The sequence below is a fragment of the Phascolarctos cinereus genome, unplaced genomic scaffold (genome assembly GCF_003287225.1).
Source record: "Phascolarctos cinereus isolate Bilbo 61053 unplaced genomic scaffold, phaCin_HiC Scaffold_2;HRSCAF=192, whole genome shotgun sequence".
NCBI lineage: Eukaryota > Metazoa > Chordata > Mammalia > Diprotodontia > Phascolarctidae > Phascolarctos > Phascolarctos cinereus.
The window spans coordinates 66,476,060-66,503,462 of NW_027555625.1; the positions used below are offsets into that span (position 1 = coordinate 66,476,060).

Here is a 27,403-nt window from a genome sequence, read left to right on the forward strand (position 1 = left end):
GATAATTCTTGCTCAATCTGCCTTCCAGGGTGGAACCAAAGTAGAACAGAATTATTAGAAGTATTAATAATATTGAATAATTATTAGTTAATATACATTCTTACAATTATTTTTGAATTCATGGAAAGAATTTATTAAATAGAGCATTTATTAAATGCATATTTTATTAAAAGAATTATATATTCAGAGTATTTGTGGGGGAATTCAATCATTTCCTGATTTGCAATGTTCATGAGAATTATTTTTCTATCCTAAATATACCTTAGGACACTACAGTTTTCCATATTACCACCTACCACTCCTCTACTAGTCTTCAGATAATCTATTCCTTCAAAGCATCATCGGACATCTGTAACAGAACATTTGTTTCATATTTGCTTATTTCTTTCCTTTGTTACTTTTTTTTTTTACTCAATCCATATGAGTTTGAAATCCTTTATGTAGCTCATACTAATGCAATCAATTCTAAATTCTTGCATGTCCCTTTAAGACCTCCTAGAAGGGTTCATGGTAGTGTGGAGATGAAACTGCCTTTTCAAAGTTATGTGCCAGTGTTCATACTAAAACCTGATAGACCCTTTCAGTATGAAAAATTTGTAAGCTATGCTTCTCTCCCCTGAGGACAAGACCAGTTGGAAAGATACCCATAACCTGAATGCTGAGCAACAAAAGATAGATTTTTTTTTAAACCAGAGCTCCTCATTAAGAAGAAATTGTCTTCTAAGGTACGAAGGCACTGGGGTAGGTAATGGTGGAGCGAGAATCATACTGAAATATCAAAACAAAACAAACATTTATTTCTTTTCCTTCTAGGTGTATACCAGATGTCTGTGTCAGAAGCAGCTGTGCCAGGAGAAGAAGTAGGGAGACTGAAGGCCAAAGACCCAGATATTGGAGAAAATGGCTTAGTAACCTATAATATCATTGATGGGGATGGTATGGAGCTGTTTGAAATTTCAACAGATTATGAAACCCAGGAAGGTGTGGTGAAACTCAAGAAGGTGAGAAGAGGCAGAATGTTCTCACCTATCTCGATGTGAATATTCACCCCAAGTAATGAGTTCTTCCTCTCTGTCATCTTTCCCAGATAAATCTAGAATAAATTATGCCCCAGAATAAACTGGGGTTAACCAGAGTATGTGCAAATAGTTTAGATTCATTCATGAAACTGACCCTTAATGCCAACTATCACTTGCTATTGGGGTGGACTAATGATTCATCTACAATAGTGGTTCTCAAAATTTTGGTCTCAGGACCCCATTATACTTCTAAAAATTACTGAGGATACCAAATAGCTTTTTTAACGTTGGTTATAGCTATCAATATTGACCATATGAGAAGTCAAAAAATCATAGTATTATTATGAAAGTAGTTCTTACCTCATAGACCTTCTGAAAGGGTCTTAGGCATCCTGAAGGGTCCCTGGAACACACATCTACAACTGCTACTCTATAAGACTACAGAGAAAAGAGGAGCTTTTACAAGAGAAATCAAATCAATTTCATTTTAAAATTATGACACAATTATACTATATTCTATAACTTATTTTTTGAAACTGATTTACCACTTGAGAAATCAACACCTTTCAATCTTCAAAGCATATTCAGCATGGAATCAGAATTGAGTGATAGGGTTACCTTGGTTTTAATCAGGTATTCATTTTCAACTAGATAGTGCTCCATGAATATTAAGATACAGTGGGTAATGGTGAAAATTGGATTGTAACACTGATAAAAATTAATTTGAAAAATCAATAAAGAAGTAGGAGATGGAAAAAGCAATATTGAGGTCAACTGGAACTGAAAGGATGAGGAAGTTGCTGCTTATGGAGGAGCAGGTGAATAATGTTGGGTTTTTATCTGTTCAGAACTTTAAGAGTTTGATTGAGATTTTGAAAAAAAACATTAAGGAGTACTAAAAAAAAGATAGAAATGGGATGAAAATACCTCAGTTACAAAGAAGAAAGAGATTAAGGAAAGCGAAGAGGGGAAACCTAAAGAATTGGAGTCCTGGTGTTGTGGAAAGATTATTGAATTTGTACTCAGAAAATGTAGTTTCCAATCCCAGCTCTCCCATTTAGTCAGTCAGTAAACATCTATTAAGCACCTTCTATGTGCCAGGCACTGTGCTAAGCACTAGCAAAGTAAAATTCAGAACCTGCCCTCAAGGAACTCTCAGTCTAGGGTGAGAAGACAGTACAGGAAAGGAAACCAAAAGGGGTTAAGGAAGGTACCCAGGCAAAGGATATGATGGAGTCCAGGACAAGAAGTTCAGCTGGTGGGAAATCAAGAGATGACTGTCTGAGGAGCTCTTTTTAAATGGAGGCTTGGGTAGGAGGTCTTTGCCCTACTCTTAAATCAGAATGTCACCAAGGCTGATGAAAACTCTCAGGATAATAATGTTCCCAATGATGAAGTTTCTTGGGTTCATGAGGCAGTGTAGTCCCAATGTGTGCAGCTGGTGGGAAGTTGGTTGAGTGACGTTTGAAAAGTCATTTGATATCAGTGATCCTTTGTGTCACTTTCTTCTCTAATTCTGATAATTTTCAAAATGGTTTTAGATAAATTATAATGACAACATTAATAATAATAACAGCTCAGGTTTCTATGGATTTTATGTTTGCAAAACAATTTTCCCACAGCAACCTATAGTAGGTAGTGTAACTAGTATCCCATTTTATTTTGTTGTTGTTCACTTGTGCCTGACTCTTTGTGACCCCATTTAGGGTTTTCATGGCAAAAATACTGGAGTGATTTGCCATTTCCATCTACAGCTCATTTTACAGATGAAGAAACTGAGGCAAACAGAGTTAAGTGATTTGACCCGGGTCACATAGTTAGTGAGCGTCTGGGGCCAAATTTGAACTCAGATCTTCCTGACTCCAGGCCTGGAGCTCTATGCATTGTACTATCTAGCTGGCCCATAGATAAAAAGATCAGTGTATAGAATATTCCTCCCTCCAATCCCCTATGTGCCTGATGCAATAGAAATACTTCGGAGTTTTCCACTGTGAAATGATGGCCATGCTAATGACATCTGGCATGATACTGTCAGCTTCCCTTACTAATTAATATTACTCTTCTTTGTGCTTGGCACTGACATATGAGCACTTGACATACACTAGTCCTGAATCCCATTCTTCACTTTGGATGTAATTGGATGGTTGGCTGAGCAAAGGTTGTCACCTGCTATCAATGCATTCAGGGCATAAACACACAGTGTCTCTACAACTTGAAACATTTAAATTACCCCATGGAGCTGCAACATTGCAAATGAGCTCCCTGCATATGATTAATCTGCTCATTTTTCTCCTCTAATTCAGTGTGTTTATTCCAAGTGAAGGAACAATTTTCTAAAAAGCAACCATTTAAGATTAAGATGGTGGCTACTGTTATTAAATTTATTAAAGAACATTTGTCTCAGCTTGTACTGCATAGTTTGGAATTTCAAAGTAAAGAGTAGGAAAGTTATTAAAAAAAAACATAAAGTGAATTTCAATCAGCAAACATTTAAATGCCAGCTACCTACTATTATATGTGCCAATTCCTGTGATATTCACTCTAAATATGAATATAAAAGTGAGACAGTCCCTACCCTCAAGGAGTTTACTTTCTACCAGGAAGATACATTACGTTCACAGATAAAAATAGAATAGATTGTGCAAAGCAATACAGTGACTTTTTGAGTGAGTAGAGATAGTAACGATTTGAAGATTTAGGAAAGGATCCTTACAGGAAGTTACCTTTAAGCTGAGTTTTGGGGGGAGTGGCATGTTTAAAGGATGGAGATGAATAGGGAGAGAATCACAGAATAGTAATGGGAAGTCACTTGTTTAAAGGCTTGGAAAAAGGGGATCAAAATCTGTGTATAGAGAACAGAAAGTTGGCCAGTTCAGTTGAAACATATTTTGCATGAAAAGAAAGAATACTCAACAAGCTGGAAAAAAAATTCTGTGGATCCAGCTCATGAATGGTCTTTAAAAGATAGATGTTAAAAAAAAAATGTATTTTATCCTAAGAAAAAAGAGAGCCATTGGAATTTCTTGGGTAGAGAAGACATTGTTGGCCTGAACTTCTGGAATTTTATTTTTGAATATTGCCTCTACAATCAACAAGCTGTGTAATCTTGTTTATCATCTGTGGGGAATAGTTTCCTTATCTACAAAATGCAAATGACGATACTAGTATGCTCTCCCTCATGTATTTGTTTTAAGGAAAGTGATTTACAATTATTTAAAGCCCCAGAGAAATTGTTCTACTTTGGTGTTACTTTTTAATCCAACACTCCAATCCACATTCTCATTCAGTAAGGATCATAGGACTTGGAAATTCAAAAATCATCTAGTCCAATGGCTTGTTTGATAGACAAAGAAACTGAGGTTTAATGAAAGGCAGTCACCCAACATCATAGGGAATAAGAGTGGCAGAGTCACAATTTGACTTGGCATCATCATTCTTGCACTTAAATCTTCAAGTCTATATAGTCTATCAGATCCTAGATGGCCAATATGTTTTCCTCCTGAGAAAAACTGGATACCCAGGGACAGGGGCAAGGATTATCTAGATCAACACCTGGAAATTAAACAAAAACACCTTGAAGGGCTTCACCTGACTATTTGAAAATAGAAGACTGGTTTTCTTTTCTTCAAATAAATGCTTAAGAGAGCAAATTGTTATTAAAAACATCATCTATCATCTATCTAAATTATAAGGCAACAATTAGTTCTTAATGAGCCAGTTAATATAATTTAATATCTGAAGCCCACACATGAAATTATTAATACCTTTATAACAAGCTAGGGTGATTAAGGGATACATAGCTTTTGGTAATGAGAACATTAGCTTTAGGGAATATCCCCCTGGAAAAGACCAGAGGACACTGAAAGGTAGAACTTAGAATGTCAGAACTCAAAGGAATCTTAGACTGTAGAATGTTAGGACATGGAAGAAAAGAGCATATAAAAATAGATAAAATATTGGAATAATTGACAAAAAAGGGAGGAGTCAATTAGCATCAGTACCCTCTAAGTGATGGAAGCTATAGTTATTCCAACTAATTAAGAAGCATTAGTTAAGTGCCTATAATATATCAGGCAGTGTACCAGGCTGTGAGTATAGTATAAAAATAAAATTGTTCTTGCCCTCAAGTAGCTTATATTCTACCAGGGGAAAACAGACATGTGTGTATATAAAAATATATGCTCTACAGTCATCTTGGTGCCATGTTCCTGCCCTCTGTCTTCCACCTCCATCCTGGAGCTCCGACTCCAGCTCCATCCATGTGCCCTGGGCTTCTGATTGGTGAGCAATGGCCAAAATTAGGGTAGACATTTGACCCACAAGTCAATTCCTGATCTTTCCATCTCTTGTTCTGGGAACAGGGATCATAATACTTCTGTTCCTTGCAAGAACATATCAATCAATTGTTCTGTGACTCCATTCACTTTTCCATGGCTCCCGTTACCAAAAAAACCCTCTCCTAGCCATAAATTCCCTACAAACATTGTCTTTTCCTGTGAGAAATAATCTCAAAGAGAATAAAGATGTATATATATATATATATATATATATATATATATATATATATATACATATATATATATATATATATATATATATATATATACATATATATATGTGTGTGTGTGTGTGTGTGTGTGTATTTTTTTCTATTCCTTGCATTTATCACACACACACATGAAGTGGTACTTGAGAAGGCCTTTGAAGGAAAGTAAGCATTCTATGAGGTGGAAATTAGAGGAAAGGGCATTCCCAGCATGGAGGATAGCCTGGGCACATGGCAGATGCCAACATCAGACTATGAGGAACAGTAGTTTGGCTAGAATGTAGACTACATGATGAAAAGTATTCTAAGATCTACGTGGAAAGATAGGTTATAGCCAGAGTGTGAAAGGCTTCAAATGCTAAACAGAGCAGTGTATATACATATATATACATATATATATTTTCCCCCCCTAGAGAATAAGATTTCTGGAGCAGGGAAGGGATGTAGTCAGACCTGTACCTTGGGCATTTAAAGTTAGCAGCTGATTGGAGGATGAATTCGTGTGGGAACAGACTACATATCAGGAGAACTATTAGAAAGCTCTTGTATCACTCTAATCAAGATGTAGGCAGGGCCTAAACTAAAGTGGTAACTGTTTGAATGGAAAAAAAAAACCATATAGATATGAAATATAATGTGGGGATGCAATCAACAGAGGAACCTGGAAGCTGATAAGCTGATTATATGTGGAGAATGAGGGAAAATGACAAGTTCAGTATGACTCTGAAGTTATGAACTTAAGTAACTGGAGAAATCATTGTGGGGGGCAGCTAGATGGTGCAGTGAATAGAGCACTGGCCCTGAATTCAGGAGGACCTAAGTTCAAATCTGGCCTCAGACCAAACACACTTGACACTTACTAGATGTGTGACCCTAGGCAAGTCACTTTACCCCAATTGCCTAAAAAAAAAAGTGTAGTCTCAGAAGTGAAATTAGAAAAAAACATGGTGAGGGTTGTTGGGTTTTTTTTGGGGGGGAGGCAGCAGTGAGCAGTGGGAAGACTTAGGTTTTAACATGTTTAATTTGATGTTATTTGGCACATCCAGGTGTAGCTGTTCGGCAGGCAATTGGTTATGTGTTATTACAGTTCAGGAGAGAGATGAGGCATAGGTATAAAGATTTGAGGGGTACTCTGCATAGAAATAACTGAGCCCATGGAAGCTGCTGTGGTCACCAAGGAAGAAGGAGTGTAGAAAGAAAAGAAAGCATAAGATAGAACTCTGAAATTTACCTACTCAAAGAAAAGTAGTACACACACTATAAACCAGCAAAAATAAAATTAAATTAAATTTAAAAAAATGAGAAGGAAAAGATGTATGGCTAGGAGAAGAACCAGGAGAATTCACTGTCATGAAAACACAGCAAAGAGAAAGGAAAAGTAGTTTCAAAAGGAGAAATAGTTTCAAAAGCTAAGTCTTGAGATGATGCCAAAAATGCTGTGTGTTTATATGTGTAGAGATATAGACATATGTGCATATATCCGTATCTATCGATATGCCTTTGTATATATTCACAACCCAAAAACACATCCCATATAGTTGAGAATATAGTGCCTTTTATAATAAGCTGAATGTGACCAATCCCCTAATCAGATGGTGAATAGACAATATAATGGAAGATGCATTGGAAATGGAAGCAATGGGCCTGGGTTTGAGCTCTGGCTCTGATATTTACTTGGGTAAAGGTCATTACTTTTGTGGGCCCCATCTTTTTCATCTGTAAAATGAAGGGCTTGGATTAAATCATCTCTAAACTTCCAGCATTCTCTGATGGAATGATGCATGGTGTTCTTTCTCTTACCAGCCTGTAGATTTTGAAACCAAAAAAGCTTACAGTCTGAAGGTGGAGGCTGCAAATGTTCACATTGATCCCAAGTTCATCAGCAATGGACCATTCAAGGACACAGTGACAGTGAAGATTGCAGTGGAAGATGCTGATGAGCCGCCTATGTTTTTAGCACCCAGTTATATTCATGAAGTCCAAGAAAATGCAGCTGCTGGTACTATTGTTGGTAGAGTCCATGCCAAAGACCCTGATGCTGCCGGCAGCCCCATCAGGTACGTCTATGCTCTAAAGCTTGTGATCGCAGTATACCAGGTGCTGGCAGATGATTTGGGGGCTATTATTTGAAGAGAGAATGGCAGAAATTGGGCATGTGTAAATAGATTCTTTGAGCAAATTAACCTCAAGGCTCTCAAGCATAAGGCAAGCTAGTATAGGAATACCAGAGGGAATATCGGACCAGGACTTAGGTGACATGGCATCTAATTGCTACTAACTGGGCCTCTTTGGGAATGACTATGGGCAAGGAACGTAATTGTTCTGTTTGGTATCATCCTTAGTTGTGATAGTGGGTAAGATAATATTTACCCATCCTACCTCTTAGAGCTCTAGTGAAGCAAAATTCATTTCAAGGAAGCACTTATTAAGTACCTGCTGCATACAAAAGAATGCATTGGGAACTGATGGAGATATAAACTTAAGCCAAGATGTGGTTCTTGCCTAATGGATGTTATAGACTCTGTAGAGCATGAAATACAAGAGTAGGTAACTACAATGCATAGTATTTCATTAGTTGGTCATAAACATACAAAGTCCTGTATAAGCTTTGAGTGGGTGAAGGTCACTATCAAAGGGAAGGAATACAGAAGGCTTGAAATAGTAAGTGGCATTGGAGTTGGACTTTAGAGAATGATTGAGAATTCAATGAGAAAATGAAGACTGGAAGGACATTAGAATGAACACAGAACCAGGAAAGTACCGATCTGGGTTTGATGAACACAAAATTCATTCAGTCTGCTTGTACTAGAGAATATGTGAATAGGTTTAATATAAGGCGAGTTGGGAAATGGGGGATGGTACTATCTTACAGAGGGTGTTTAATGCCTGACCAAAGAGTTACGAGATTAGTGATAATATATGCAATCATATATGTGTGTGTGTATGTGTGTGTGTGCATGCATATACATATATATACACACACATATCCATACACATCCCTATGTACCACACACACACACACACACACACACACACACACACATCTATATATGCACACACATACATATATATATATATATATATATATATATATATATATATGGGAGTGAGGGACAATACAAACCAAAAAATAAAAATAAAAGCAAAATATTATTTTTAAAGTTCTGTTGTCTAAGAAAGCAAACTTGAAAAGAAGTTTGTTGTAGTAAAAAGAAGGGCAACAGTTACTTTTCTGGATGTTGGTTCGGTTAGGGTTCTGTTAAAGATGTAGGCTCAGTCTGGATATGAATGGATAATTGGAGAGTTGGAGAGAGGCCAAAACAGAGGAATAAATGAGTTAAGGTTTGAATATGAAAACTAACAGGCTTGCTTAAGAGATGAGGGTTATTAAAGGTAGAGAAGGCTGAGAAAGGTCTTTAAAATCCTCTGCATGAAGACAGTCTCAATTTGCAAACAAGAAAATGATTTTAAGATGCAAGAAGGGGATGGAGATCACACCTAAGGAAAAAAAATTCAGACTTATAGAAATTGATTGCAGGGTATGCATGCTAAAATCTCCTTAGAAGGACTTTTCCTAATTTAGAAGATATGCATCTCCTTTGCCTAAAAGTATGGGATAATCCATCAGTCACCCTAACCCCTTTAAAGAACTTTTCACTTCTCCCGATGTGATCTTTCAAACCAATTTCCCTTGGCAAAAATGCATGACACATAAAGAGAAGACTTGTTGGGGAACATGGCTTTTCTTCAAATATTTGATGACATGCTCTTCTTACTCTGCTTGTTCCCAGAAACCAGACATGTGAACGAAAGTTGTAAAAAGACACATATCAGTTCAGCATATATTTAGAGTAAAAAGGAAATAACCAGGCCTGGGGGATTGGAGGAGGGGAGCAATACTTAGGAGGAATTGAGTTCCTTGGCACTGAAGGTGATAAGCTGAAGTTGAATGATCACTTACAAGGGCTGTTGTAGAAAGGAATCTTGTTCAGATGTGGGTTGAGCTAGATAAGATCTGAGGTCTCATTCAATGCTGAAATTCTTTGATTATTATGTTCCTTATTACTTAGGTCAGGTTCTGCATGGTCCCAATTGTGAATATTCCTTTCATCCTTTTGTGTACGGCAGTTAAAAATCCAAGTCCAATAGTGGATTGAATTTGATTTCCAGATATTTAAGTTCGTAACTTCAGAGTCATTTGGCATCATAGTGATGGAACACCTAGAATTCATAAGTAAATAGAAGATAATTTCAGATGGTAGACAGCATTTAGAACTTGGTTTCTCAAGAATGGTTTTGTAGGGCAGGGGGCAATTAAAGCAAACCTTGACAGAATATGAGTGTAACACGCCCTCTGGAGTATTCCTCACAGTTACCCACATTTGGAGCTCCAGGGGGTGGCAGGTAACCCTAATTCAGGTGATAACTATGTGGATGGACATACACACTAAAGTAGTTCCTGAGCCCTCCCTAGTGATCTTCAATAACAATAAGACAGTAGACTTACTCATCTTTTAGGAAAGACATTTACTAAGGTAGCAAGAAGAGTTTGTACACAATACTCCACCCAGAATTTGTGGCATGAACACTATCAAATACACACAGTATCCCTGGGAAGCACAGGGTCAAATTTACATGGTAGTGAGGTATATGTCAGAAGGAAAAGTGTGACAAAGGGTTAACTCACAATTCCTGGAACTGGAACTCTTGTCTCTCTTCATAGCTTGTTCAAATAGTTCCCTTTAGGGACAGAGTCTCTACCAATCTTCTCTGACATGAAAGGTCATGATCTCTGAAGCTGTCTCTTTCTTTGGGTGATTGTCTACATTCTTCTGCCCTTGTCACATTACTCTACTCCTTGCTGAGTGCTTTGTTTCTCTCTGGTACAATATCTCTGGTGACATGGTCAATTTAGCGGGGGGGTGGGGGGGGGGGGGGGGGAATCACTTACATTAGATAATCATCAAAACTAAAGATCCAAACCCGTGATGCCTCATTTGTGTCCATTTCTCCTACTCTGACCTTACTCTTTATGTATTCACTATATATTCACACCTCATATGCCCCAACTAGACTGTCAGCTCCTTGAGGGCAGAGATCCTGTCCAAGAGCACCTTCCCACTATGCTTCTTGGAGCTATAGAAATATGCTTTTTGGTGAGTTAGTTCTCAGAGCTCAATAAAAAGAGCCCTTTCGGATACAGCTCTCCTATTCTCATTTTCCTTTAAGGGCCAGGGCTGTCAACTATTTTTAGGGAATGAATAATTCATCCAATAAGTCTATTAATGGCCTTTTCCTGAGTACTATTGTAGGGAAACAATAAATATGAAGGAGTGTTTTCTGACCCAGTTCACTTCTTTATCCATTTAGATTCTGCAGCTTACTCTCAGGTTTTCTAGCCAAGTGTGGCATCTAAATTCAAAATGAATGTGGGCCAAACACCTCCTTTTGAATCACAGTATCCTAGCATTTTAGAACTGGAAGGAATCTTAGATCACAGATTGTTACAGAGGCAGTGTGATAGAGTAGATTGCAGAAAAAACAAAAAAGCGCTAACTGAATCAGGAGATCTGGATTCATTCCCAGCTCTGAAATTTGGTAGCTGGAGTGCCATGGAAGAGATACTTCCTTTGAGTCTGAGTTTCCTGATCTGTGAAATAGCTAAAATGATACCTGTAAACCCCACCCACCATGTGCTTATCATAAGTAAAACATTACATAAATATATTCTCCTACTGGTACAATTGCAGGGTGTCTCAAAAACCCTAGTTCAGTTTTAAACTTTAATAAAATTAAACTTTTAGTTTAATGAATTTAAACTTAAGCATTAGTAAACTTAAAACTGTACTGGGACTTCTTTCTAGGAAACCCCGGATAGCTGAGCTAACAGGACAGAAAGTCCATAAGTACCTGGCTGAAAGGTTTATTTAGGGATGTAGTTTCCAGGGGAATCACTGGGGATGGAATTGACATGTTCATAGTAGCACGTCAGTTGTGGGAATTGAAAAGTCCTTCACAATGTAAGTGCTTGCCTACAAAACACAGAATGTTAGACCTGGAAGAGTCCTTATGACATTATCTAGTTTCACTGCTTCATTTTACGGATGAAGAAACTGAGGCCCAAAGAGATCAAGTTACTGAGAACATACAGTGAGTTATTGGCCAAAGGCTCTGAATAGTAGGCAAGCAGAGTAGCCAGACTTAGAGCCTTCTGACCCTATTCACGGCCTCATTCATCTTCAGAACTGAACTACATGAAATTAAATAGCATTAGCATAAAATTTTGTTAGCATCTAGAAATGAATAAAGATAAGGAGATTGATTTTAAGGCCATAATGAACCCTGAGAGATAAATTTAGATAAATTTGAAATTATTTAATGTGCCGTATGCTAGAAACTGGCAAAAGCTGTAGAATTTGTGATTTTCTGAGTAGTTGGGGAGTTAAATAAACTTGTTCCCTAAATTCATCTTCATAAATATTCAGGTGATGGATGGATATAGTAAATATGGAGAAATATGCAATTATTCATTGCAGTTCTCAATCAAATATGTTGTGTCATTTTCTTTCAATATATTATACAAGTAGCTTTAATGCTATGGAATGTTTTCTATAGAATGACGTACATAATAAGGTGGGGAACATATGAAACTATGTAGACTGTAAGAACTCTGAGGGCAGTGACTGTGTCTAAACTTTTTTTTTACCCCCTCAGAATCTAGAATAATACTTTACACACAGTAGGACATTAACATACACTTATCAAATTGAGTTGAATCTCCTAGGGTCAATGACAGGCCATACGACTTCTTTGAAGTCAAAGCTTTCTTCTCTGTAGATGGAGGGAGAGATTAGAGAGTCTCTAAAATGCTTTCTAGTTCTGCCATTTTATGTTCTAAGGCTTATTCCCATTCTAACATTCTACTTCTAATGTCTTACAGATCTAACAATCTATGATATAAGAGTTCACCCAATACTGCTGTACTATTTTCTAAAGTCCCTTCTAAATCTAACATTCTCTGTTCTGTACTCTAACATTCCTTACATCCTTAATACTGTGATACTAAGGTAATAATCTGAAATGTTAAGTTAAATTTAAGGAGGTTCAAACATTACAACATTAAGCAGCCTGAGATGTGGCATATTTAAAATCTTAATTTGTGTTTTTCTTAGATATTCAATTGATCGGCACACTGACCTCGACAGATATTTCAGTATTGGTCAAGAAGATGGTTTTATTAAAACCACAAAACCTCTGGATAGGGAGGAAACAGCCTGGCTCAACATTTCTGTCTTTGCAACTGAATTCCGTAAGTACTCTTTCAAGAGTTTTTGAATGGTCTATAACGAGGATTATATTCCTATTCACATCTGTGCACTAATTTTTAGTGAACAGCAATATTCTAGATAGCTACAACTAAAAGAGGTTTGTTGTTTTTTGTTTGTTTGTTTGTTTTTGTTTTTGCTTTTTCAGTTCTAAACATCCCTGTTTCTGGGTGGATGGGAGTAGGGAATACAAAAAGTGGTACCACTTTTCTGTGGCAGAGATGTGTACAAACTTAACACACTTTAATCTTCTAATATTCTCTGGATGAATTCCCATGGGCTTCTCCCATATATGAGTTTGTCAAACCTAGAACCCCACCTGGATCATTCAACCCATATATTGTGGGACACTTAACCAAGGGTCATGAACTATTTGGGGGGGGGAAGATATCTCTCCTTTGGAATTGAATGTCTTCATCAAATAGTCACCATGATGGACTGAGAGTATATTGCTTTTTTATTTGCAAATAGCAGTTTAGAACCCTTTTACCCACAGCCCACACCAAGCATTTCAGATGACAACCTTTTTCATGAAGTATGCTGTTTGGAGGATAGATCATTGGGGTTGATCGTGTGGTAAGTTTATGGCAAACCCTTAAGGAAGTCAATGGAGACACTCTGCCTTACCTTTTACTGTGTATATATTTTTTTCTTCTAGACAATCGACACCAGGAAGCTAAAGTGCCAGTTGCCATCAGAGTTATTGATGTCAATGACAATGCTCCCAAATTTGCAGCCCCATATGAAGGCTTTATTTGTGAGAGTGACCAAACAAAACCTGTTTCTAATCAGGTACATCCTACCTCAAGCTATTGAACAATGATGAATGAAGTTATTTGAAAGGGTTTGATGATTGTTTTGACTTCCTTTCATTATTAAAAAGAATAAGGATGCTGAGTCTTAATTGACCCATCAATAATGTTTTTCATTTGCAAAAGACTGATGTCCAATAAAAGGGAGATGAATTTATTCATTTCTTTCTTGGTCAGACCACATCTAAGGGCTGGTATCTTATTTTGGATTCCACATTTAAATATGGGTGTGGACAAGCTTTAGTGTATCCAAAGGAGTGTAATCATAATGATAAGGAGACTGAAAACTACATCATTTTTGGACTAGTTGAACAAACTAAGGAAATTTTGACCTGTAGAAAAGAAGCCTTGGAGGAAGTGAGACAGTTATCATTGTGTTAAAGAAGGATTAGGATTATTGTGTGTAGATCCAGAGATAAATGTGTAAAACTTACAAGTAATTAGATTTCACTTCAATATAAAGAAGACTTCCTTATAATTAGATCTTGATGAATAGTGAATAGGATGCCCCATGTGATAAGAAGTTCCATGTCATTGGAGTTCTTTAAGAAAAAACTGGGGTATCATAGAAGCAATTCCTTAATTGGATTGGGGGTGAGGAATATGGGGTGAAATAGATGATACCCTTTTAGTCTCTTCCAATTCTGAGATGTTGTGATTCCAGTTAAAAGCATTGAGTTTGGTAAGACTCATAGTACATGGGAACTTAGTAAAATTCATCAAGTGATGTGTTCTCCAAACATGACTTGCCTTTTTTTTTTCTTTTTACAGCCAATAGTTTCCATTAGTGCTGAAGACAAGGATGATACAGCCAATGGACCAAGATTTCTTTTCAGCTTACCTCCTGAAATTGTCCATAACCCAAATTTTACAGTCCGAGACAACAGAGGTTTGTACCAAAGTTCATCAAAGATTAAAAAAATGACTTCCATTGTGAAGCACCTAAATGATGAATAATCTTTTGTTTATTTATTTGTTTGTTTTCTTTTCTTTTCAAAACCAAAATCTCTCACTGAAATCATGGTACTTAAAAGTAAATGACTATTGGCTTTAAATAAGTCAATACAAAAAGAGTTATGATTTCCTCATTGTCAGCATAACCTCCACTTCCACAGATCACAGCCCCTCCTTGCCATAGTAGACGGTGTCATAAATTTCATGGTTTCATGATTGGGGATAGAAAGAGAACTAAGGCATATCAGTTGAAGGAACTAGGGAAGTTTAGCTTGGAAAAGAAAAGACAGAGAAATACATAGAGACTTCCTTCAAAAATGTGAAAGGTTACCTTTTGGGGAAAACAAACAAACAAACAAAAAAATCTATACTTATTCTCTTTGGGTCATAGACCACAGGTCAGGAATATTATAAAAGAAATTTCTACTTATATATGACTTGGCTTAGATAATGTCTTGGGTCTCTTCCATTGCTGAGCTTCTGTGATTCTTGGTTGCTGTGGCCAAAAATTGAATAAATTAATAAATGAATAAACATTCTTATCTGGTGGCCAACCTTCTGGTGAAAGATTCTATGCACTTAAGTAGGCAGATCTCCAAATGACAGACACCATTCCATCTTTGGACCCATCCTTGAAGATTTTCCAGGTTAGAAGGACTTACAAAAGATTATATTGCACTGATTGTGCTTTCAGGGTCACCTCTACTCAGTCATAAATTATTAGAGAAGAGTTTCCATGAAGGACTTCGTGCGCCAGAATTTTTGGTTTCTTTTGTTAGTTTTTTTTTAATTTTTTTTAATGCCTGATCTCTGTCACTAACTAGTTTCATGAACTTGAGAAAATTACAACCACATTCTCTTCATCCATAAAATAGAGCATTGTGTGCGAGTAGGGGGAGAGTTAATGACACTTACCCTCTCTTCTTCACAATGATCTTGGGAGATCCGAAGCAGCTAGATGATACAGTGGATAGAGAGCTGTACCTGGTGTCAATAAGACTGGAGTTCAAATCCTGCCTCAGAGACTTACTAGCTTGTAACCTTGGGCAAGTCATTTAACTTCTACCTGCCTCAGTTTCCACATGTATAAAATGGGGAGAATAATATATCTACTTCCTAGGATTAATGTGAAAATAAATGTGGTAAAATATTTATAAAGTATTACCTTAAACCAATGTATAAAAGCCATCTGTTAATATTATCATCAAACCTGTTATTAAAATCTCTCATAATTAGAAAACATTATCCTAGTGCAAGAGATTATTATGATCATTGTGAGTAGTTAAGCTTCCCTGAAATGATTCTTTTTGTAATGTGAACACCACTTTTTTAATACAGACATTTGGCCTTTTTCAATTACCAGTTTGGTACATTTGGATTTTATTCCTACACAAAATTTTTTTGAGCAGGACACATCTATGATGCTATCTGAATTGACACCAAGGACCATTTATGATATAAATCCTAATGATCGCCAGCCTGGATATATAAAACCACCTGATATAACCTTGGGAGAGGTGGTCTCTCCATTTCTTTATCTATGTCACCTCTCATGTCTCACATGTATTTATCTTTCCTACTAAGTATTGGCTATATTTCTATAAAGCAAAATGCCTTTACCAAGGGAAGTCAACCGTTATTCATTTTACCAAAGAATAGACTGGCTGGTTGTTTGTGAGAATTTCTTGGTATGCTATTATGACTACTGTAATAAGTGTCAATAGCATTTTTCTAGTAAATTAGCATACATATATTAATCTAGCTGAAGGTCTGTCATGTGGATGAGGGATTAGATTTGTTCTGTTTGGTCCAGGGGTCAGAACTAGAAGGAAAGAGTAGACATTGCCAAGGGAAAGATTTCAACTTAATGGGAACTAAAAAAAAGATAAAAGAAAGTCCTAGTAATCATCTATACAGAAATGGAAGGGGCTGCCTTACCAGAACGAGTATCCTTTTGATGAAAAGCAGATGGAGTTTTGAGATGTTATCTCTACTCAGGTCTGAGTTAGACTAGGTTTTATAATTCAGTACTTCTACTCTCCACACCTCAGTTTCTCAGTACTATGTACTTTATAGGGTTGTGAGCACTTTGAAACTCAAAGAACTTGAGTTTTGTTGTTAATTATCTACAGGATATCTATAGGAATTTATTTTTGCTTATAGTTTTGTCACAATTCATAAAATAGGACTCAATCCCAAACTCATAGTTATGCATTAGAAAGTGTAAGTCAGCCAGTGTTTTATCTCTGCCTTCTTTTTACTTATAAAAGAAATAACCTCGAACTAAAAACTCCATTTTGTGGAAATTGCTAGGTGGGTTTTTATTTTTTTTTTAAAGAAAAATGACTTTATTAACTGTGCCAAACCATTAATGAAAACTCTAGTGTTTGGTGCTATTATGGAGCTTGAAAGTGAATATAGTCCTATAATTATCATTTAAGAGAGTTCCTTTCTACTGGGCTCCTCGAAGTAATTACATATTGCAGTAATCCAAAAGAAGTAATCACATTCTCCATCTTATTCATAGACAACTTTGTTACCAAACCTCTCTGTACTGACTATTTTCCATTGAAAACATAAGATAATAGGTTAGCTCATGCTGAGCTAGCGCATCCCATCCCTTCCTTGCTGAGTGTTTACTCCCATTATACCATGTAAATAAACAGCATTGTGTTTGCCTAAATTCCACATAAGCATTTGGTATCTTGAAAAATAAGAGAGCAAAGCAATTTTAATGCATACAGGTCTTTTTTCTTCCTCTACAAACTCCCCCTCCTTTCCATCCTCTCTTTAATCCTCTACTGTTCTCCACACTAATCTTCAAAGGAGACTCAGTGGGGAGAATCAGAGTAGAACACTTAGAAGCCTATTCTCCATTGAAAACCATTATGGAATTGTACTTTTGTACATATATGTATGAGCTTCCATATATGTTCACATGCAGGTGAAAAGACATTCATTTAGAGGTACCATTGGCCAGTAGAAAGAGCATGGCTTCAAAGTCAGAAAACTATATTTTATGGAAGAATAGTTGTGAGAATGCCTTGGTCTGCTATTATGACTACTGTAATAAGTGTCTAAAGCACTTTTTCTCTAAATACAATTGGCATTTCCTAGCTATGTGACCCTGGAAAAGTTGCTTGACCTTCCTGGGCTTCAGTATCCTTATCTCTAAAATTGGCATGTTGACCTAGGTAGCTGCAGTACCAGATCTTGATCTTCAATGTCCTTTATAAAATGGGGGTGGTGGTACTTATACATTCTCTTCCACAAGGCAGCTGTGAAGAGATTACCCGGCAGACTTTAAAGCACTTGTGAATGTATGTTACTGATTTTAAAAAAAAATGAGTGCAGACTTTTGACTTTGACAATGTGAGGGACTCCAGGAATGGAAACTCCCTTCACAGATGAAGGATAGCAACTGCTGTGCTCTTAAAGACATTGAGAAGCTAAGTGACTTATACCTGTTCACAAAGCTAATACATGTAAGCATCAGAAATTGAACTTGGCTCTTCCTGACATATCTTCTACACCAAGTTACTTCTTTCTGTTGTTATAGTTTCTCTAAATGTAAGCCTTATGTGATATCCCTTCCAAATGATAATCTTCTAGAGCTAGCTAGGTGATGCAGTGGGAAGAGTACTGGGCTTGGTGTCAGAAAGAACTGAATTCAAATCCTAATAGGCAAATCTCTCAAACTTTCTGCCTCAGTTTCCTCATCTGTAAATTCAGATAATAATCACTTCTTCCTCATTGTTGCTTTGAGGGTCAAATGAAATAACATAGAAAGCACAAGACGATGATGGTAATGGTGGTGATGATGATGATGATGATGATGATGATGATGATGGTGATGATGATGATGATGATGATGATGATGATGATGATGGAGGCAGGATACGTATGTGTATGGGAACAGTGAGACATGACATTGTAATGAAACAGAGTTGACTCTGGGAACCAGGAGCCACAAGTTCTAGACATGAATTTGCTGTTTTACCCTGGGCAAGATACTTCATCTCTCCAGGGGATCTGTAGATTAGGCTAAAAGCTCAATCTAGGTCAACAGCAAACAAGCAGGTTAAAAAAAAACAAAACATGATGTGACCTTAGGTGTCAGATAGAGAAGGATGAGATTCAGAATTAGGGAAGCACTGATGCCCTTAATGTTCTCTCTCCTGAGCAGATCACATCTAGAATGTTTTGTTCATTGATGGACTGCATGTTTTTAAGAAGGATATTAAAAGGCTGGAATGTGTCTGAAGAAGGGCAAACAGAATGTTTAAAATCATTATAGTTGTCAAGGGTCTTTCACTGACTCTTATCTCATTTGATCTCATAACACTTGGTGATAAATAGATCCAAGTTGAGTGATGAGAAATATGAGGCTGGGGCTCAGTGACTTCTTTTTAAAAGTCATATAACTATTTAATGAGTTTCCTGACTTCCATTCCTCTATTCGTTCTGCTAAATCATACTGACACTAGTCCTGGGAGTTGAGAGTAGACATTGCTTGGACTTTAAGAACTTGTTCTTTTGTGCTGAGTATCCAAATCAGCAAAGGTGAAATACGATGCTAGGGATGACCTTAAAATAGAAAACACACTGAAGTATTTGAAGGGACTGGAGGAGTTGGTGTCTAGGGGCCTTTGCACTCTGACATTCTGTCTTTTATATTCCCTTCTAACTATAATATGCCGTGTTCTAAGTTCCTTTCCAGCTATAATATTCTAGAATGGTAAGATACCATTCTATTTGGATACATGCTAGAGTCTCCTTTCAGCTTTAATGGTCTTCATTCCACTTTCAAACCATCATGTTCTCAGATACCTTCCAATTCTTAACTGCCATGATTTTTCTTTGCAAGTTAGAAGGAAGATCGGTCCTTAGTTATGTTGTTGTTGTTGTTGTTGTTTTAATTTACTAAGCAAACATTTCATAATCTTTCTTGACATTCTTTATACTTTATTCTTCTCTTGATATAAATACCATGCTTTATATTTTAACTATTGTATGACCATAAGCAAGTGGCCTAATCTCTTTGGGCCTAAATGGGAAAATGAGAGAACTGTACTACTAGATGACCTTTAAAACTTTTCCCAGCTCCTACATAACTCCTATGAGTTATGTCATAAACTAGAAATTATGGTTTAGTCCTGATTGGGGCACTGGGGCCCTCTCTCATGATCTTTCTTGGTTTGAGTCGATTCATTTTTATCATCAGACACAACATACTGAACTCTACCGTCAAAGATAGTTGTGAAGAATTACTGAAAATGAGACTGTAAAACGTGTCATCATCACAGTCTCACTTCGTGAGAATGGAATGAGAAAGTGTTCGCAAAAATTGAAGTTCACTAATTATGGGGCAAAACTTTGTTTTGGCAAAGATACTTTTAACACATATGTCTGTTAGAGGCTCATTACTGATACATAACGCATAAATCATGGTTCATTTTCCCTTCTGGTTCATTTGTCCTTATACAAGTGAAACCTGGGAACACCAGCAGATAGCTTTCTTGAAGAGTGAATGTGAATCAGTTCACTATTCTGCTTGCCTGCCCCCTGCAGGTGGCACCTGGAAACACCCACTCCCCAAAAGGTGCCTAACGCGTGGCAGTTCATTCCCCAGAAGCACTCCTTCTTACATCATCTTACATCAAAGAAGTTTGATTCATTATTGTAAAGTGCATAGCAAGGTCTCATAACCAATCCTATATACAGTAAAAACAGAACAAGACAAACAAAAAGAGCAACAAAACCTCCCCTTCCTTTCTGGTAGACATCTACTTCCCCACAAGGATGTATATGGTAAGCAAAACATGGGATTTATTTGAAAGCTAGCAGGTATAATAGGGCTAGAGGATAAAGGGTCATAGTACATATAACTGGAAGGGGTATTAGAGATAATCTAATCAAACATTAGACTTATTTTAGTGATGAGGAAACAGGCCAAAAGAGGTAAAATGACTTCTCCAAGTCATAAAGGTAGACTCAAAGACAGGATAGCTATAGTTTTTAATGACAGGGTCCTCCCCACAACACCCTGAGTATATGAAGGGTAATTATAAAAGATACAGTTGAGTCAAAATTCTAGATTATGAATGGCAGCCTATAAAGTTGGAATTTTATCCAGTGGATAATGACTAATCACTGAAAATTTTGGATCAATAGGAGGGCAGAAAGAATAAACAGAGTGCCACCAAGTTATGGACTTAGTTTCTGGATTGAAAGCACATTCAAAGTATTTGCCATTTCCCAGTTTACAGGGCATCCCAGAAAATCTGTGTATTCTGTGAGGGACAATTTAAAGAGATGAATTAGAGGCAGAAAGAAAAAAAAATTATTTACATAAGCTAAAATGGAGAACATTAAAAGACATATGCCATTTTGATCTGCCAACACATCCTTGTCCATATTGGAGCAATTAAAATAAACTTTCGCGAGACCATCTTGGCTGTCTTTAAATTATACAAGCAGAAGACCAGAAGTATCTCAGTATGCTATTTGGGGCTGCTCATAAAAAGATGTCCTCAATTTAGGGGGAAAGAAAAAAGGTAGTTGCCAAGTAGTCTAATCATGGTAAGCTTGATTCTGCTGCATTGGCTCAGCCAAAATCTTCTCTAAATGCTCACATGTAACTGAATAAGCAAGGCAGACTTAACTCTAGCAATAATGGAATTGACTTGGAAGAATGGAGTAGGAAGGCATATTTTGGGGAACTGTGATATCTATGTGCATACATGTATATACACATGCAATCATATACACATGTGTGAATGCACACATATACATTCTGAAAAGATAGACATACATGTATATGCATACCGAACCCATTATATGTGTGTATATGCATGCTTGTATGTATGTGTATATATGTGTGTGTATGTATACATATACATTCCAGGGCAGCTAGGTGGCATAGAGGATAGAGTACCAGGCCTAGATTCAGTAAGACTCATCTTCATGAGTTAAAATATGTCCTCAGACACTTACTTGCTGTATAACCACCTTGGGCAAGTCATTTCATCTTGCTTGCCTCAGTTTCTTTATCTGCAAAATGAGCTGGAGAAGGAAATAAACCACTCCAGTATCTCTGCCAAGAAAACCACAGATGTTGTCATGAAGAGGAAGACACAACTAAAAATGACTAAACAACACAACATATACATTCTGTGTGTATATCTGCTTATGTGCATATATACGTATGTATATATTGACATATGTAGGTGCACTTTACCCACTTATAAATGGGAAATCTTCAAAGAATCCAAGAGTCCCAGTTTTGTAAGAAAACTTAAAGGCCACGTTAGTCAACCATTCAACAATATTTATTAATAGCTATCACTTCTATGGTGTCCACTATGTACCGGGCACTATGATAAATACTTAAAAATATCTCATCTGATCTTCTCAACATTTGATGCAGTGTGCTATTGTTATCTCCATTTTACATTTGAGGAAACTGAGACAGGGTTTAAGTGATATGTCCAAGGACACACAGCTAGTAAGTGTCTGAGGCTGGATTTGAATTCAAGTCTTCCTGACTCTAGGCCCTTCTTTCTCTTCGCTGTGCCACCTCACTACATCTAATTTATTAAGCACCTATGATAGAGCAGGCACCATGCTAAGAGCAGTGTCAATGGCTTTCCTTTATGAATGATCATCTAATATATATTGGAAGACATCCATTCATAAAGACCCTCCCACTTCTTGATGTAAGGCACATCATTGTTGGACAGCTCAATTTTAAAAAATTCTTCCATATTTTGAACCAAAATCCTGCCATCTTCAGTATATGCCCATGCCTCCTAAACTATACTGTGGCCTATTTCAAATAGTCCTAATCCTTTTCCACCTGACATCTCAACAAATTCTTAAAGATCACAGTCATGATCCTCTAAATCTACTTTTCTCCAGACAAAGCATCCCTTCCCCCTCCAACCAGTAATCCTATGCCATTGGTTTGTAGTGCCCTCACCATCTTAGAGACCCTCTTCTTGAAAACACTTCATCTTGTCCTTCCCAAAATTTGATGCCTACATCTGAAACTATACATTTGTTTCTTCACTATTCTCTCCCCTTCTGGGACATGCATTATCTTCCACAAAGTAGGTGCTGAATAAATAATACTCAAGTGCATGCAAGACTTTTATGAAACTGAGTTTCAACATAAAGTGTCCCGTTGCCCTAACATCAAAAATCACATGCATAATCTCCTTTATCTCTGCATTATTCAGATATATCAGAATGGTGCAAGTGCCAGGCTTTAAAACAATATAAGGAAACTAGAGAGAGCTATAGGTGGCAGGGAGTGTGACAGGTAGGCTGATAAACATGATTAGGAGAACATAATGTAGGTCCAATGAGGAAAAGAATAATGAACAAGGATCATTTAGCCTGGAAAAGAGATAAACAACTTAGCAACTAGAGAAGAAAAAGGATGGAAAGAGATCATACTCTGACTGTCAAAAGACCTGGCTTCTGGCCCATGCTCTGCCACTAACTTGTCATTCATCTCTGTAGACAAATCACTCTCCAGAACTCAGTAAGTTCATTGATAAAATGAAGAATTTGGACTGGGTGATGGCTAAGTTTCTTGAGGAATTCTTCTTTTCTTGTCAAATACATAAATGATTTTTAATTTGTTTATTTTTGGGATGATGATCACTTCTTTTGTTTGGGAATAAGAGTCAGCTTTTCATCATTTCCTTAGGATTCTACTAAGAGCAAGAAGCCTTGAAGCTCAGGAGGAAAGATATTGGTGAGACATAAGAAAGAACTTTTTAGCATTTAGTACTATTGTGTTTGAGCCTGAGCATCTCCAAGAAAACACTAGCCTATACATTGGGTGATACAGAATTAGCTACAAGACTAAAGAGAGGATTAGAGGTAGGATTATCCCGCAAAGTTTCATCAAGCTTGATGAGTCTACTAATGGCTCAAGAAAACACAAGTCTCCACTTCTAGGTGATCGGAAGAAAGATTATTCAGACTAGAGAAGGAGACTCAATAGATTCTAGACAAAACTGTACCATCAGCTATGGCACCTTAGTTGTCATTTGACTTAATAAGGATTAATTTTTTTCATCTATAAAATGTGTCAGTTGATCAACTTTTAGAATCATTCTGAGGTCCTTTCTAGGACCAAAGGGTAGTAAGTGTCTGGAAAATGCAAAGATAAAGATGTTGATGTATATGGTCTTCATTGTTATTAGAGTTATGCTTTGTATTACATATAGAGCTAATCAACCATTAAATCAATTCTAAAATCCCTTCTAGTTCCTACATTTTATATTAATTTCAAATCAAAAACAAATATTGAACTCCTTCTATGTGTAAGTCAGAGGGCATGCAAAAATGAAGAATGATGTCAACAGTGAGACTGAGAGAAGAAGTAGTAGGAGGTAGAGAATTTGTGCTATGTATATTGTAACCTCTACAGAGACACTGAAGCAGCGAGGTGGCATAGTAGATAGAGTGCCAGACCGGGAGTCAGGAAGATTCATCTTCCTAAGTTTAAATCTCGCCTCAGACACTAGCTGTGTGACCCTGGGCAAGTAGCTTCACCCTGTTTGTCTCAGTATTCTCATCTGTAAAATGATCTGGAGAAGGAAATGTCAAACCACTCTGGTATCTTTGCCAAGAAAATCTCAAATGGGGTCACGAAGAGTCAGACATGACTGAAACGACTTGCACAGAGTTGAGAGTGGGCAGGGATCAGATGGCAGTGTAGTTTAACTGGAACATGACATACGTGAAGAGGAATACTGTGAAACGTGGCTGAAAATAAGAAGAAAATGAATAATATTTTCTTATCAATATGCTTCCCTAGAAACATATTAGCACACTCATGATGATGGCAAGAATGAGCAGTTCCCAACAAATAGCCAAACCAGCTTCTCTCGAAAAGAAAATGAAATCAGATGATTGCCATATTGGAACTGAGAGTTTGATGTCAGAAAAGATTTTCTCACCCTAGCAAATATGTGAAGACTGTGAGGTTAACTGGTGTGGAAACTATCACTTCCAATTACAACTAAATATTTTAGGTCATCAGATTGACCACTGAAAAATAATGACCTCCCCCAACTCACTCTCTAATGTGAACCTGAATTATAATCCCCTCTTTTGAGTGAAAGACTAAATAAATGAACAAATGAAGAGGAAAATGCACAGTTTATATGAAGTATTTATTGTCAAGTCCCATTCTAAGCACTGGTATTGGCATTTCTTACTTCTTTCTTCATTGCTTCTAAAGATCTAATATTGCATGCATATGGACGCATCATCTACTAAATCAGGTTCAAAACTCATCCATGAATTAGTAGTAGAAGGGAGCTTCCTTATTTGCAATCTCTCCTAACTATTACTCCAAACACACACACACACACACACACACACACACACACACACACACACACACACACATGCATGCACATGCGCGCACACACACGCACACATCCTTTACAACAATTCATTAACTGATCATCCAACTTCCAATGAAAAATTTATGGCTCTTAGCGAAGCTAATACTGGAGCAAGAGACATTCCAAGCTTTTGTAGATTCACAGAAGCTGTCACATCATGTGCTCTATTGGCAAGCTTTTGATACCTCAAGTCCACCAGTACGACATAATAGGGCGAAAAGAAGATATCAACTGAAGTCTATTCTTATATCTAGAAATAATCATCCTTGAATGAGTAACTACACATATCTCTCTATCCTATAACACTCAAACTTTTTCTGCCCTTAATACTTTTTAGCCCTTTCTCTAAGATGATGATTTATATAGCACAGTAGTGGAGTAGAGCACAGACTTCTCTCTGGATTCTCTTGGCAGCTTTATTCTCCTCTATGATAATTTTAGCTCTTTCTTTTCTCTCCTAAAGTTACAGTCAGACTTCTTGCCCACCCATGTTAGGGGGAAAAATACTTTTTATCGCATCATCAGCTTAGTGAAACTCATTAATGGGAATCATCCAGAAAACCAAGGGATATGTATATGCAGAAATGTAGATGTAGATGTCTCAGGTTTTCAAGGTCATGGTTTCTATTAAAATAATTGAGTGGAAAAAAGAGAATAACCAGATATAGAACTCTACTGTCTTTTCTGGTAGTTGATTTGGACAACTCAATTTTATAGAGAATATGCTTCATAGTAGCTTTCTGGTTTAGGAGAAATGTCAAGCATCTAAGTTGAATACCCAAAGGACCATTCAGTGCTTTATAAGAATAGAGATTTGATTTTTACTGAAGGAGATACTCTTTCCTCCAGTATAGATCATAAGCCAATCATATCTTAATAGTGATTTGTAGTAGTCAATAATAGATGCTATGACTAAAAAATCCATCCCTTTGTGCTTTACTGTCTAGTGATCAGCGTATTTCTGCTTGGCTAGATGTGTCTCAGTCACATAATCAGTCTATTTCCATGTCCAGTATTAAAGCCTCTCCATTAAGCAGGGTTTGCCAGGGCTTGGGTATGCTTAGCATGGTCTTTGAGAACTCAGAGTCAACCATTACAACAGAGTCAGCCATCAAAAGAGGCCCCAACTTAGCTAATCATTTCTCCTAACAGTATTAGGTGAAACAGAATAAAGTGAATAGTTAGTTCCAGTCCTCAGAGCAAGAATTGGGTTACAAATGGGGAAATAAGCGAAGGAGCCCTTAGAGGAGTTAATATCACTGGGACAGAAATAGGAGCTGAAGTTGTTGGTTGGTGTCTGATCTATATCCAGGATGAACAAGGTTTTGTGACATTGTGGTAGGATCTGATTATAATACAGAACTGTTATTTTAGGAACAGGTTGGTGGCCATTTGTTGGGGACCTGATTTGTTTTACGTTCCCATAAGTGATGTTGTTTTAGCTCTCAGTAGTTTTGAAGTATATCCCTATTCTTTCTTCCAGATTTATTTCAAATACTAATATTAATATATGCAAAATAATCACTATTTTATATATGGGGAAACTGAGGCTCAAATAATCTAAACAATTTTTCAATGGTGGCACAGCTAGTGAACAGGATAGTTTGAATTTGAACTGAAGTCATTTCACTCCCAGTCCTTTAATTCCTATCATTCTCAATGCTTCTGGGTCCCATCACCTAATCTGGTATTTTTTTTTTATCTACATAGGTTATTCAAATTGGGATGCGCTTTTTCCATAGAATAGCTGGTTTGAAATATATAGATATATATATAGAGAGATGTACACATACACACACACACACACACACACACACACACATATATATATATACACACACATATACATGGAGCTATGTATTATACCAGACACTATAAATAGACATTGAGAAACTTTACTCAGGAATTATGAATAATTTAGTCAATTCATGGTTTTGGAAGAGTTTGATTTGATAATATCAAAATTTCCTGGGGCAATCAGGCTTCCCTGGAAGAACTACTCTCTATTGTGATCTAGATTGTGGGCACCATGATTTGCAAACTCTTTATTATTTGCTGCAGCATAAACGTTGAGATTCTATATATAATTGATATTTTCCTATAACAAGTATTTATCTTAATCTCTCCCATCTTCACCCCCAAATTAAGAAAAAAAAAAGTAAGAAATACATCTAGTCAAATAGAACAAATTCTTACATCAGTCACATTCACAAAATCTATATCTCATTCTCTCAGTCAGTCAATAAAGATTTCATTGCCTACTATATGCCAGTTACTTTGCTAGATACTGGTAATAGAAAAGAAAAAGACAGTCCCT

General features: G+C 36.9%; 1 protein-coding gene across 1 annotated transcript in view; it reads left to right on the top strand.

Moving 5' to 3' along the window:
* The window catches only part of CDH11 (cadherin 11), a 212,933-nt gene that overhangs the window by 177,561 nt on the left and 7,969 nt on the right, over positions 1-27,403 (top strand). The window contains exons 7-11 of the mRNA XM_020963167.2: positions 814-1,001; positions 7,369-7,622; positions 12,738-12,874; positions 13,549-13,682; positions 14,474-14,591. Coding sequence (XP_020818826.1) covers positions 814-1,001; positions 7,369-7,622; positions 12,738-12,874; positions 13,549-13,682; positions 14,474-14,591 — 831 coding nt within the window. The remainder of the gene's footprint in view (positions 1-813; positions 1,002-7,368; positions 7,623-12,737; positions 12,875-13,548; positions 13,683-14,473; positions 14,592-27,403) is intronic.